The 12,179-nt window shown below is 44.0% G+C and overlaps 1 protein-coding gene across 1 annotated transcript in view; it reads left to right on the forward strand.

Moving 5' to 3' along the window:
* The first annotated feature begins 9,693 nt into the window (after positions 1 to 9,693).
* panx3 (pannexin 3) overlaps positions 9,694 to 12,179 on the forward strand; it is an 83,225-nt gene continuing 80,739 nt past the window's right edge. Inside the window, exon 1 of the mRNA XM_087976613.1 lies at positions 9,694 to 10,062. Within this exon, the coding sequence (XP_087832739.1) occupies positions 9,882 to 10,062 (181 nt within the window). The 5' untranslated portion in view covers positions 9,694 to 9,881. The remainder of the gene's footprint in view (positions 10,063 to 12,179) is intronic.

Consider the following 12,179-nt stretch of genomic DNA (forward strand, 5'->3'; position numbering starts at 1 on the left):
ACCCTTTCAAGTTTCACAACATCGTTCTGATATAAAGAAGACCAGAATTGCATGCAATATTCCAACAGTGGCCTAACCAATGTCCTGTACAGCCGCAACATGACTTCCCAACCCCTGTACTCAATACTCTGACTAATAAAGGAAAGCATACCAAACACCTTCTTCACTATCCTATCTACCCACAGCTCCACTTTCAAGGAGCTATGAACCTGTACTCCAAGGTCTCTTTGTTCAGCAACACTCCCTAGGTACTGTCAAAATTGGTCTTTCTCCAATTTAGCACTTCAACTTTTAGAACTAGTCTATCCTTTTCCATCACTATTTTAAATCTAATAGAATTATGGTCGCTGGCCAAGAATATTAAGGAGGATAGTAAAAGCTTTTTTAGGTATGTGCAAGGCAAAAAAATGGTTAGGACAAAAATTGGGCCCTTGAAGACAGAAACAGGGGAATATATTACTAGGAACAAAGAAATGGCAGAGGAATTAAATGGGTACTTCAGATCTGTGTTCACTTGGGAAGACACAAGCAATCTCCTTGAGGAAACAGTGGCTGAAGGACCTGAACTTAAGGGAATTTATATTTGCCAGGATTTGGTGTTGGAGAAGCTGTTAGGTCTGAAGGTTGATAAGTCTCCGGGGCCTGATGGTCTGCATCCCAGGGTACTGAAGGAGGTGGCTCGTGAAATCGTGGATGCGTTGGTGATTATTTTCCAGAGTTCAAGAGATTCGGGGTCGGTTCCTGAGGATTGGAGGGTGGCTAATTTATACCACTTTTTAAGAAAGGTGGGCGAGAGAAAGCAGGTAATTATAGACCAGTTAGTCTGACCTCAGTGGTGGAAAAGTTGCTGGAGTCTATTATAAAGGATGAAATTACTGCACATCTGGATAGTAGTAACAGGATAGGACAGAGTCAGCATGGATTTATGAAGGGGAAATCATGCTTGACTAATCTTCTTGAATGTTTTGAGGATGTAACTATGAAGTTGGATGAGAGAAATCCAGTGGATGTAGTGTACCTGGACTTTCAGAAAGCTTTTGATAAAGTCCCACACAGGAGGTTAGTGAGTAAAATTAGGGTGCATGGTATAGGGGGCAAAGTACTAGATTGGATTGAAAATTGGTTGGCTAATAGGAAACAAAGGGTAGTGATAAACAGCTCCATTTCGGAATGGCAGGCAGTGACCAGTGGGGTACCGCAGGGATCCGTGCTGGGACCGCAGCTTTTTACAATATATGTTAATGATATAGAAGATGGTATCAGCAATAACATTAGCAAATTTGCTGATAATACAAAGCTGGGTGGCAGGGTAAAAAGTGATGAGGATGTTAGGAGATTACAGGGTGACCTGGACAAGTTAGGTGAGTGGGCAGATGCATGGCAGATGCAGTTTAATGTGAATAAATGTATGGTTATCCACTTTGGTAGCAAGAACAGGAAGGCAGACTACTACCTCAATGGAATCAATTTATGTAAAGGGGCAGTACAGAGAGATCTGGGTGTTCTTGTACACCAGTCAATGAAGGCAAGCATGCAGGTACAGCAGGTAGTGAAGAAGGCTAATAGCATGCTGGCCTTCATAACAAGAGGAATTGAGTATAGAAGCAAAGAGGTGCTTCTGCAGCTGTACAAGGCCCTGGTGAGACCACACCTGGAGTACTGTGTGCAGTTCTGGTCTCCAAATTTGAGAAAAGACATTCTGGCTATTGAGGGAGTGCAGCGTAGGTTCACGAGGTCAATTCCTGGAATGGCAGGATTACCTTACACTGAAAGACTGAAGCGACTGGGCTTGTATACCCTTGAGTTTCAAAGATTGAGAGGGGATCTGATTGAGATGTATAAGATTATGAAAGGATTGGACACTCTGGCAGTAGGAAACATATTTCCACTGATGGATGAGTGCCGAACCAGAGGACACAGCTTAAAAATACGGGGTAGACCATTTAGGACAGAGCTCAGGAGAAACTTCTTCACCCAGAGAGTGGTGGCTGTGTGGAATGCTCTGCCACAGGGGGCAGTGGAGGCCCACACTCTGGATTAATTTAAGAAGGAGTTGGATAGAGCTCTCAAAGATAGTGGAATCAAGGGTTATGGAGATAAGGCAGGAACAGGATACTGATTAGGAATGATCAGCCATGATTATATTGAATGGCGGTGCAGGCTCGAAGGGCTGAATGGCCTACTCCTGCACCTATTGTCTATTGTCTATTGTCTATTGCTGGCCCCAAAGTGCTCCCCCACTGACACCTCAGTCACCTGCCCTGCCTTATTTCCCAAGAATAGGTCAAGTTTTGTAACTTCTCTAGTAGTTGCATCCACATACTGAAACAGAAAATGTTCTTGTGCACACTTAACAAATTCCTCACCATCTAAACCCTTAACACTATGGCAGTCCCAGTCTATGTTTGGAGAGTTAAAATCCCCTACCATAACCAACATATTATTCTTACTAATAGCTGAGCTCTCCTTACAAATGTGTTTCTCAATTTCCCTCTGACTATTAGGGGGTCTAAAATACAATCCCTATAAGGTGATCATCCCTTTCTTATTTCTCAGTTCCAGTCGTGAATTATGCTGAACATTGTGCAATTATCGATGGACATTCCCACTTCTGACCTTATGACAGGGAGAAAGTCATTGATGAAGCAGCTGAAGTGGCAAAGCAGATGCCTTGTGCCAACCCCACAATGGCAGATACACCACCAATGGTGCTACCACTGGAAGAGTCCATTCTGGTTTTAAACCTTCTGGACACCTTGCCATCACTGCTGACAATACCAGACTGTGGACACAAAATGATCCCGTCCTAGCAAAATTAAAACAGTTGGTGTTGAAGGAGGTAACAAAAGTGTGATCACAACAAGAACTGATACCTTTCTGGGCATGTCAAGACCAGATCAATATAGAAGATAGCATATTATTACGGGGAACAAGAATGATTGACCTGAGCAAAGATCACTGCCAGATACTGGTTGTACTCCGCCAAGGTCATTCAAAATGAAGCTGTTGCTGAGACGTTACATCTGGTAGCCAGATTGGATGGTGACATAGCTGCATTGGTGGGACAGTGCCTAGACTGCCAGCAAAGAAACTCTGCACTCGGTTACACATTGATTCGGCCAGTCCTTTCACGGGGTGTAGGTTTATGTGGATGCCTATTCAAAATGGTTGAACCTGTATTGAATTAATTCATCAAACATGGAGACAATGACTGAAACGTTGTGAACGTCGTTCGCAATACACGGATTCCTCGAGGTTTTGGTCATAGACAACAGGCCATCATTTACCAGCAGGGACTGCAAGTATTCCGTGAAATTGAATGGCATTCAACATATAAGGACAGCTCCCTACCATCCATTGCCCAATGGTCTGATGGGAAAAGCAGTCAAAACTTTGAAGGCAGACTTAAAGAAACAGCCTACGACTTACTAGATCCCAAACTGTTCCTGGTCCTGTTTGATTGTAGGGCTACCATTATACAACTATAGGTACAGCTCCAGCAGAGTTGCTAATGGGGAGAAGACTCTGCATCTGGTTAAACCCGATCTGATCTGATCTGATCAATTTTATCACAGACTGGGTGTATTACATTATATGCTGCACCTGCTAGATTTGTGAATTTTAGATGTTGTTGGACTTCTTAGATCACTTGGCTTCAGGTACAGTTTATTTTCTTCATTCTTTCACAGGCTATGGGCATCACTTTGAAGCACAGTATTTATTGCCCATTCCTAACTGCCGTTAAACTGAATCGCTATGTCAGAGGGCAGTTAAAAGTCAACTATATCACTCTGGGTCTATAGACGCATGTGAGTAGACCAAGCAAGGATGGCAATTTCCTTCTCTAAAGAACATCAGTGAAGCCAGATGGGTGTTTATGACAATCTGTGATATTATACGTGAGACCAGCCCTTTAACATTCTAGATTTATTATTCAGGGAGAAAGTGAGGACTGCAGATGTTGGAGATCAGAGCTGAAAATGTGTTGCTGGAAAAGCGCAGCAGGTCAGGCAGCATCCAAGGAGCAGGAGAATCGACGTTTCGGGCATGAGCCCTTCTTCAGGAATGAGGAAAGTGTGCCCAGCAGGCTAAGATAAAAGTGCCGAACCAGAGGACACAGCTTAAAAATACGGGGTAGACCATTTAGGACATAGAACATAGAACATAGAAGAATACAGCGCAGTACAGGCCCTTTGGCCCTCGATGTTGCACCGATCCAAGCCCACCTAACCTATACTAACCCACTATCCTCCATATACCTATCCAATGCCCGCTTAAATGCCCATAAAGAGGGAGAGTCCACCACTGCTACTGGCAGGGCATTCCATGAACTTACGACTCGCTGAGTGAAGAACCTACCCCTAACTTCAGTCCGATATCTACCCCCCTTAATTTAAAGCTATGCCCCCTTGTAATACCCGACTCCATACGCGGGAAAAGGTTCACACTGTCAACCCTATCTAACCCCCTAATCATCTTGTACACCTCAATCAAGTCACCCCTAAAGCTTCTTTTCTCTAATGAAAACAGCCCCAAGTGTCTCAGTCTTTCCTCATACGATCTTCCTTCCATACCAGGCAACATCCTGGTAAACCTCCTCTGCACCCGTTCCAGTGCCTCCACATCCTTCCTATAGTATGGCGACCAAAACTGCACACAATACTCCAGATGCGGCCGTACCAGAGTCTTATACAACTGCATCATGACCTCAGGACTCCGGAACTCAATTCCTCTACCAATAAAAGCCAGTACGCCATATGCCTTCCTCACCGCACTATTTACCTGGGTGGCAACTTTCAGAGATCTGTGTACATGGACACCAAGATCCCTCTGCTCATCCACACTACCAAGTATCCGACCATTAGCCCAGTACCCCATCTTTTTGTTATTCTTCCCAAAGTGAATCACCTCACACTTAGCTACATTGAATTCCATTTGCCACCTTTCTGCCCAGCTCTGCAGCTTCTCTATATCCTGCTGTAACCTGCCACATCCTTCCTCACTGTCAACAACTCCTCCGACTTTCGTATCATCCGCAAACTTGCTCACCCAACCTTCTAACCCCTCCTCCAGGTCATTTATAAAAATGACAAACAGCAATGGTCCCAAAACAGATCCTTGCGGAACACCGCTAGTGACGGCACTCCATGAAGAAACTTTGCCATCAACTACTACCCTCTGTCTTCTTCCATCCAGCCAATTCCTAATCCAAACCTCCAACTCACCCTCAATGCCATATCTCCGTATTTTCTGCAGTAGCCTACCATGGGGAACCTTATCAAACGCCTTACTAAAATCCATATGTACCACATCTACCGCTTTCCCCTCATCAACCTCCTTCGTCACCTTTTCAAAGAATTCAATAAGGTTTGTGAGGCACGACCTGCCCTTCACAAAACCATGCTGACTATCCTTGATCACATTATTCCTATCCAGATGTGCATAAATCCTATCCCTTACAATTCTCTCTAAGACTTTGCCCACAACAGAAGTGAGACTCACCGGCCTATAGTTACTAGGGTTATCCCTACTCCCCTTTTTGAACAAGGGAACCACATTTGCTATCCTCCAGTCTTCTGGCACTACTCCTGTAGACAAAGAGGACATAAAAATCAAGGCCAATGGCTCTGCAATCTCCTCCCTTGCTTCCCAGAGAATCCTAGGATAAATGCCATCAGGCCCAGGGGACTTATCTATTTTCACCTTTTCCAGGATTTCCAACACCTCTTCTCTACATACCTCAAAGCCATCCATTCTACTTATTTGTGACTCAGTATTGACATCGACGACAATGCCCTGTTCCTGAGTAAATACTGAAGAAAAGTATTCATTCAGTGTCTCCCCAATCTCTTCCGCCTCCACACGCAACTTCCCACTACTATCCTTGACTGGACCTATTCCTACCCTAGTCATTCTTTTATTCCTAACATACCTATAGAAAGCCTTAGGGTTTTCCCTAATCCTACCGACTAAGGACCTTTCATGTCCCCTCCTTGCTGCTCTTAGCTCTCTCTTCAGGTCCTTCTTGGCTACCCTATAACTCTCAATCGCCCCAATTGAACCTTCACGTCTCATCTTGAGATAGGCCGCCCTCTTCCATTTAACAAGGGATTCCAATTCCTTATTAAACCACGGCTCCCTCGCACGACCCTTTCCTCCCTGCCTGACAGGTACATAATTATCAAGGACACTCAATAGTTGCTCCTTGAACAAGCTCCACATATCATTTACACTCTTGCCTTGGAGTCTACTTTTCCAAGCCACACATCCTAAGTCATGCCTCACCGCATCATAATTTCCCTGACCCCAGCTATAACTCTTGCCCTGTAGTACACACGTATCCCTCTCCATCACGAGAGTAAAAATCACCGAATTATGGTCACTATCCCCAAAGTGCTCACCTACCTCTAATTCTAACACCTGGCCCGGTTCGTTACCCAGAACCAAATCCAGTATGGCCTCACCTCTTGTTGGCCTGTCTACATATTGTGTCAGGAAACTCTCCTGCACACATTGAACAAACACTGACCCATCTAACGAACTTGAGCTATAGCTTTCCCAATCAATATCAGGAAAGTTAAAGTCCCCCATAACAACCACCCTATTACTGTCACTCATCTCCTGAATCACCTTCCCTATCCTTTCTTCAATGATTCTAGGACTATTAGGAGGCCTGTAAAAGACTCCTAACAGGGTGACCTCACCTTTCCTATTCCTAACCTCAGCCCAAACTACCTCAGATGGCAAGTCCTCATCCATCGTCCTTTCCACCACTGTAATACTATCTTTGACAAGCAATGCCACACCTCCCCCTCTTTTACCCTCACCTCTGACCCTACTAAAACATTTAAATCCTGGAACCTGCAACAGCCAATCCTGTCCCTGTTCTAGCCATGTCTCCGTAATAGCCACAACATCGAAGTCCCAGGTACCAACCCACGCTGCAAGTTCACCTACCTTATTTCGTATACTTCTTGCATTGAAGTATACACACTTCAAGCCACTTTCCTGTTTACAGACACCCTCCTTGGAAATTGATGCCATGTTCCTAACCTCCCTACACTCCAGGCCTTGCACCCTGAAGCTACAATCTGGGTTCCCATGCCCCTGCAGAGTTAGTTTAAACCCCCCCCAAGAGCACTAGCAAACCTCCCCCCAAGGATACTGGTGCCCCTCAGGTTCAGGTGTAGACCATCCTGTTTATAGAGGTCCCACCATCCCCAGAAAGAACCCCAGTTATCCAAAAACCGGAATCCCTCCCTCCTGCACCATCCCTGTAGCCACGCATTTAAGTGTTCTCTTTCCCTATTCCTCGAATCTCTATCACGTGGCATGGGTAACAAACCAGAGACAACAACTCTGTTTGTTCTGAGCTTCCAACCTAGCTCCCTGAAAGCCTGTCTAACATCCTCGGCACTCCTCCTACCTATGTCATTGGTGCCAATATGGACCACGACTTTGGGCTTCTCCCCCTCCCCCTCCAGGACCCGGAAAACACGATCAGAGACATCACGTACCCTTGCACCTGGGAGGCAACATACCAAACGTGAGTCTCTCTCGTTCCCACAAAACCACCTATCTGTGCCCCGAACTATCGAGTCCCCAATTACTACTGCTCTGCTCTTCTTCACCCTTCCCTTCTGAGTAACGGGGACAGGCTCCGTGCCAGAGACCTGAGCCCCGTTACTTACCCCTGGTAAGTCATCCCCCCCACAAGTATCCAAAACGGTATACTTGTTCTTGAGGGGAACGGCCGCAGGGGGTCCCTGCACTGGCTGCTTCCTCCCAGTCCCCCTCACTGTCACCCATCTAACTGCCATCTTTGGAGTTACTACTTCCCTATAACTCTGATCTATGACCCCCTCTGCCTCCCGAATGATCCGAAGTTCATCCAACTCCAGCTCCAGTTCCCTAACACGGTCTTGGAGGAGCTGGAGATGGGTGCACTTCCTGCAAGTGTAATCGGGAGGGACGTCGATGGCATCCCTCACCTCATACATGTTGCAGGAGGAACATTGCACTGCCTTCACTGCCATCCCTCTAAAGCTAACTTTTATTTTAAAAAAAACTGGGTCTAAAGAATACAACAAGCATAATTCAGCACTTACCTACTTACCACAACAGGTGTTATTATTAGGTTAGAGGAGGAGGGCGGGTGGGAGGCACTACCTCTGTAGTGCCTCGGGTTCCTCTCCTCGTAGGGAGGAAAGGACTTGGGAGAGGGGCATTGGAAATGTGATAGGTGGAAGGAGGTTAAGGTGAGGGTGATAGGCTGGAGACAACTTAATTCCACCAGCTGCTGTGGCAGGATTTTAACCCATGTCTCTACAACTTTAGCCTGGGCCTCTGGATTACTAGTCTGGTGACATTGCAACTAAGGCTGAAGAGTTGCAGGCTAAGATAAAAGGTAGGGAGGAGGGACTTGGGGGAGGGGTGTTGGAAATGCGATAGGTGGAAGGAGGTCAAGGTGAGAGTGATAGGCCGGAGTGGGGTGGGGGCGGAGAGGTCAGGAAGATAGCAGGCTAAGATAAAAGGTAGGGAGGAGGGACTTGGGGGAGTAGCAGGCTCAGATAAAAGGTAGGGAGGAGGGACAAACATTACTTTACCCTGGCTCAACCTTTCTCTTCTTTCATAGATTGATCACTTATCATGGCATTATCCCTAATATCTCCATGTGCTACAGCTTGACAGATGGGTCATGAATATGCATAGATTCCAACGTTCAATCTTTCCCTAGTCTCTATGGCCTTGTTTAGCTTCTCAGTTTCCATCCATCTGATCATGCAATTTAGGACACACTTGCCCTTCCATCTAGCTCAAATATGTTGCTTGCCCAGTCACATTTAACTATTCTTGTACACTCTCACATCTCTGGCCAAATTTCTTTTCTCCTGTGCTCGAGGCACTGTCTCTCCAGCCACTTACAGTTTTACAATCGGGTTGGAAATTTCGTTCAATCCCTGTCTGAGCTCACTGTAGTCAGAGGCCTGTTTAATACAATGTGTGGTACATTCCAGATTGCTGTCAGCTCAGAGGAAGCTTTGATGCAAACAATTCTGCTCTCTCTACATATGCAGCCTGACCTGTCAAGTATTGACAACACATTTTATTCTTTTTACAGATTTGCAACACGTATAATGTATTAGTTTTTTTCAACACGCTTACATCTTGCAGCACCATTTGAAAAGTCTTGAAATATGCTTGGTGTAAGGCTTCATCCTGAATTCTCTGGTTTCTCAATCTGGCTTTAATTCTGCTCAAGTAACAACTGCTTTGATGTGGTGATGCCTGCAGCCATTGGGCAGAACCAATTTGGGTTTATTTGTGAATACTACATTTACTATAAGCTGTATAAGCAACAGGGAGCTGGGTTGCTCCAGAAATAGCTACATGCTCCAAATTGCCTTAAAGATCTTCTAGTGAAGCCTCTAATCTGATAGCATTACTCTGTGTTTAGGGTTGGGTTGGTCTGGTCAAGATTACGTATCTTTGGTCAGCAAGGAATGTAGCATCTGTTTCTCCTTCTCATTTACTGTAGTCGCTTCCACTATATGACAAGGTTTTTGGTTCCCTGGCACTGTGAAGTTTGTAATTAGTTCTGGCCCAGCCCCTGTTCCTATATAATCTCCCAATATAGTCAGATTCCATCAGTTCCAAAGCTTTACTGCAGCTCTCCTCCTACATGTGCTCAAATCATCGATTTCATGCTTTCTTGTTCTCTATTTTACTTTAAACAAAGCTCCCTGAATTAGTATTGTCCTTGATTCTTTTTGGTTCCTGTGGCACTTTCATTCCTTTAGTTAAATTCTGTTGTAGTCTTCCTTTTCTTTCCTATTGCTTGTACCTCCAAATATCTATTGTCATTTCCACTCTCAGTCAGAATGTCTATTGCCAGTATAGCAACAGAGTTTATCTTATCTGACTCTCTAATCCGGGAACCAAAGGATTCAAGAGCCAAGGGCTTACGCTTAGAACTGGCCACAGATCGAATGATTAAATTTATCTCCGTGGGACTCCCTCTTCTCCTGGTCTCAGCCGCACTGGCAAAAGAAATCTCTCTCAGTGAGTTTTATTATTCTCTGTTTCATTTGCTTTAAAATTGATCACTGAATGGTTAAGTATTTGAAGATTAATTATTTAGCTAACAGACCATTAATGCATTACAGATAGTTTATGCTTTCTGAATAATGGCTAGTTAAGAACTGATTCTGATTATTTAATACATTGTTAATGATCCATGAACAATTAGATAATGCGTAGTTGATGGTTAGTTTATGCATAGTTGATGGTTGGTTGATGGTTAGTGCATGCTGAATAATATCTAATAATCAGAACATGTTTTTCATTAGCCAATTTAATGAAAAATGGGGAAGTAGGTTTGTCAGAACAAGAGTAGGCAATTTGTACAAGGTCATATCGTGCAGTGGGTAGCATCCCCACTTCTCAACTAAAAGGTCTCATTCCAGGATTTGATGTTAAGGAAGGTATGTTAATAAAGTGGCTAAACACATTTATTAGTAACCCGTAAATCCTTCCAATCAGCCAAAGGCAGATGGTAAGATCGGAGAGTTTTCTGATCAGCACAACTCTGTGGTAGCTGCAGCACAATAGCTGACCCCCTCTCAAATTAAACAACTCCATTTGCAGATTCTTAGCACGGGCTACAGGATGTAGCAAGCTCACTCCAAAGATCTGCCAGGAAGAGAGAGAGAGAGAGAGGAAATTTAGTCTATTTTACCTGTTCTACCTGTTGAAACAATTATTATAACATCATTTAATTTGTGCGTAATTGTGTATTATGCAATTCCAACCTTTATTTTGAGCTGTCTCCTGATTCAAACAGGGGTCTACCAACCCTGAAGCCTGTTTATTCCATTTTATTCCATTTTCTTTGTTCTACTTTATTCAATATACTGACCCAATGAAAATCTCTCTCAGTCCTGGATGTTTCAATTGACTCTAGCCCTGCAGAGGAAGAGAATTCCAGATTTTGACTATGCTTCATGCACCAATATTTTGGTTTCATTTAACTGAATTTTAATAATTTGTCCTTTAGTTCTGGAGCCCAGCACACCAGGAAATAATGTTCTTACCAAATTCCTCTACTGTTGTAAATACCTCAAGTATTATTCCTACACCTACAACCTTCTGTACTCAAGAGATTACAGATCACATCAGAATAAAACCTTTGTGCATAAACATTATACAGCAAATCTGTGCTGCTGATACCTGCCTTCTCAGGTACAGGGCCTAGATGTGATCATTCTTCATTTCTGAATTCTAAGCTCCATGAGTTAACATCCAGCATTCCACTAGTCTTTCTGATTAACTCCTTAGAAGTAACATTATAAAATAGGTACGAGACTGTTCTACCATCTAATATTATCGCAGCTGATCTTTTACACTAATTCAATAACATGTTCCCACCACATCTGCATATCCCTTGGTCCTTATTAGACCCATAAATTTACTAATCCCCATCTTGAATATATTAATGACTAAGCAATCACAATTCTTTTAGGGTTGAGAATTTCAAAGATTTATAATCATCCAAGAGAAGCAATTTCTTTTCATCCCCTTTCCTTGGAATGACCTCTATATTAATTGGGGAAACATTTTGCAAAAGATGTTGATGTGAGATGTGAAAACTTTTCAAATTTCTGCATCTGTGCCTGCTGATTGGAAGGTTATGAATTTACACCTGCTGTTTAAAAAAGGAAGGGATGAGAAAAGTGAACAACAAACCTGTTAGACTGAGACCTGTAATAAGGAAAATACTGGAATCTACTATAAAGGATGTGATTACTGAATATTTCAAAGATAATTCAACTCCTCCTCCCAATTTGCCGAGGACATGGAGGTCCTGGGCTTCCTTCACCGCCGCTCCCTCACCACCAGACGCCTGGAGGAAGAACACTTCAACCCCAGGGTATCAATGTGGACTTCAACAGTTTCCTCATTTTCCCTTCTCCCACCTCACCCCAGTTCCAAACTTCCAGCTCAGCACTGTCCCCATGACTTGTCCTACCTGCCTATCTTCTTTTCCACCTATTCACTCGACCCTTCACCCTCACCCCCTCCCCCACTCACCTATTGTACTCTATGCTACTTTCTCCCCACCCCCATCCTCCTCTCATTTATCTCTCCACCCTTCAGGCACTCTGCCTGCATTCCTGATG

Source organism: Chiloscyllium plagiosum, unplaced genomic scaffold (genome assembly GCF_037043375.1).
Source record: "Chiloscyllium plagiosum isolate Xiang-an unplaced genomic scaffold, Cpla_swu_hap1 HiC_scaffold_29, whole genome shotgun sequence".
NCBI classification, from domain to species: domain Eukaryota; kingdom Metazoa; phylum Chordata; class Chondrichthyes; order Orectolobiformes; family Hemiscylliidae; genus Chiloscyllium; species Chiloscyllium plagiosum.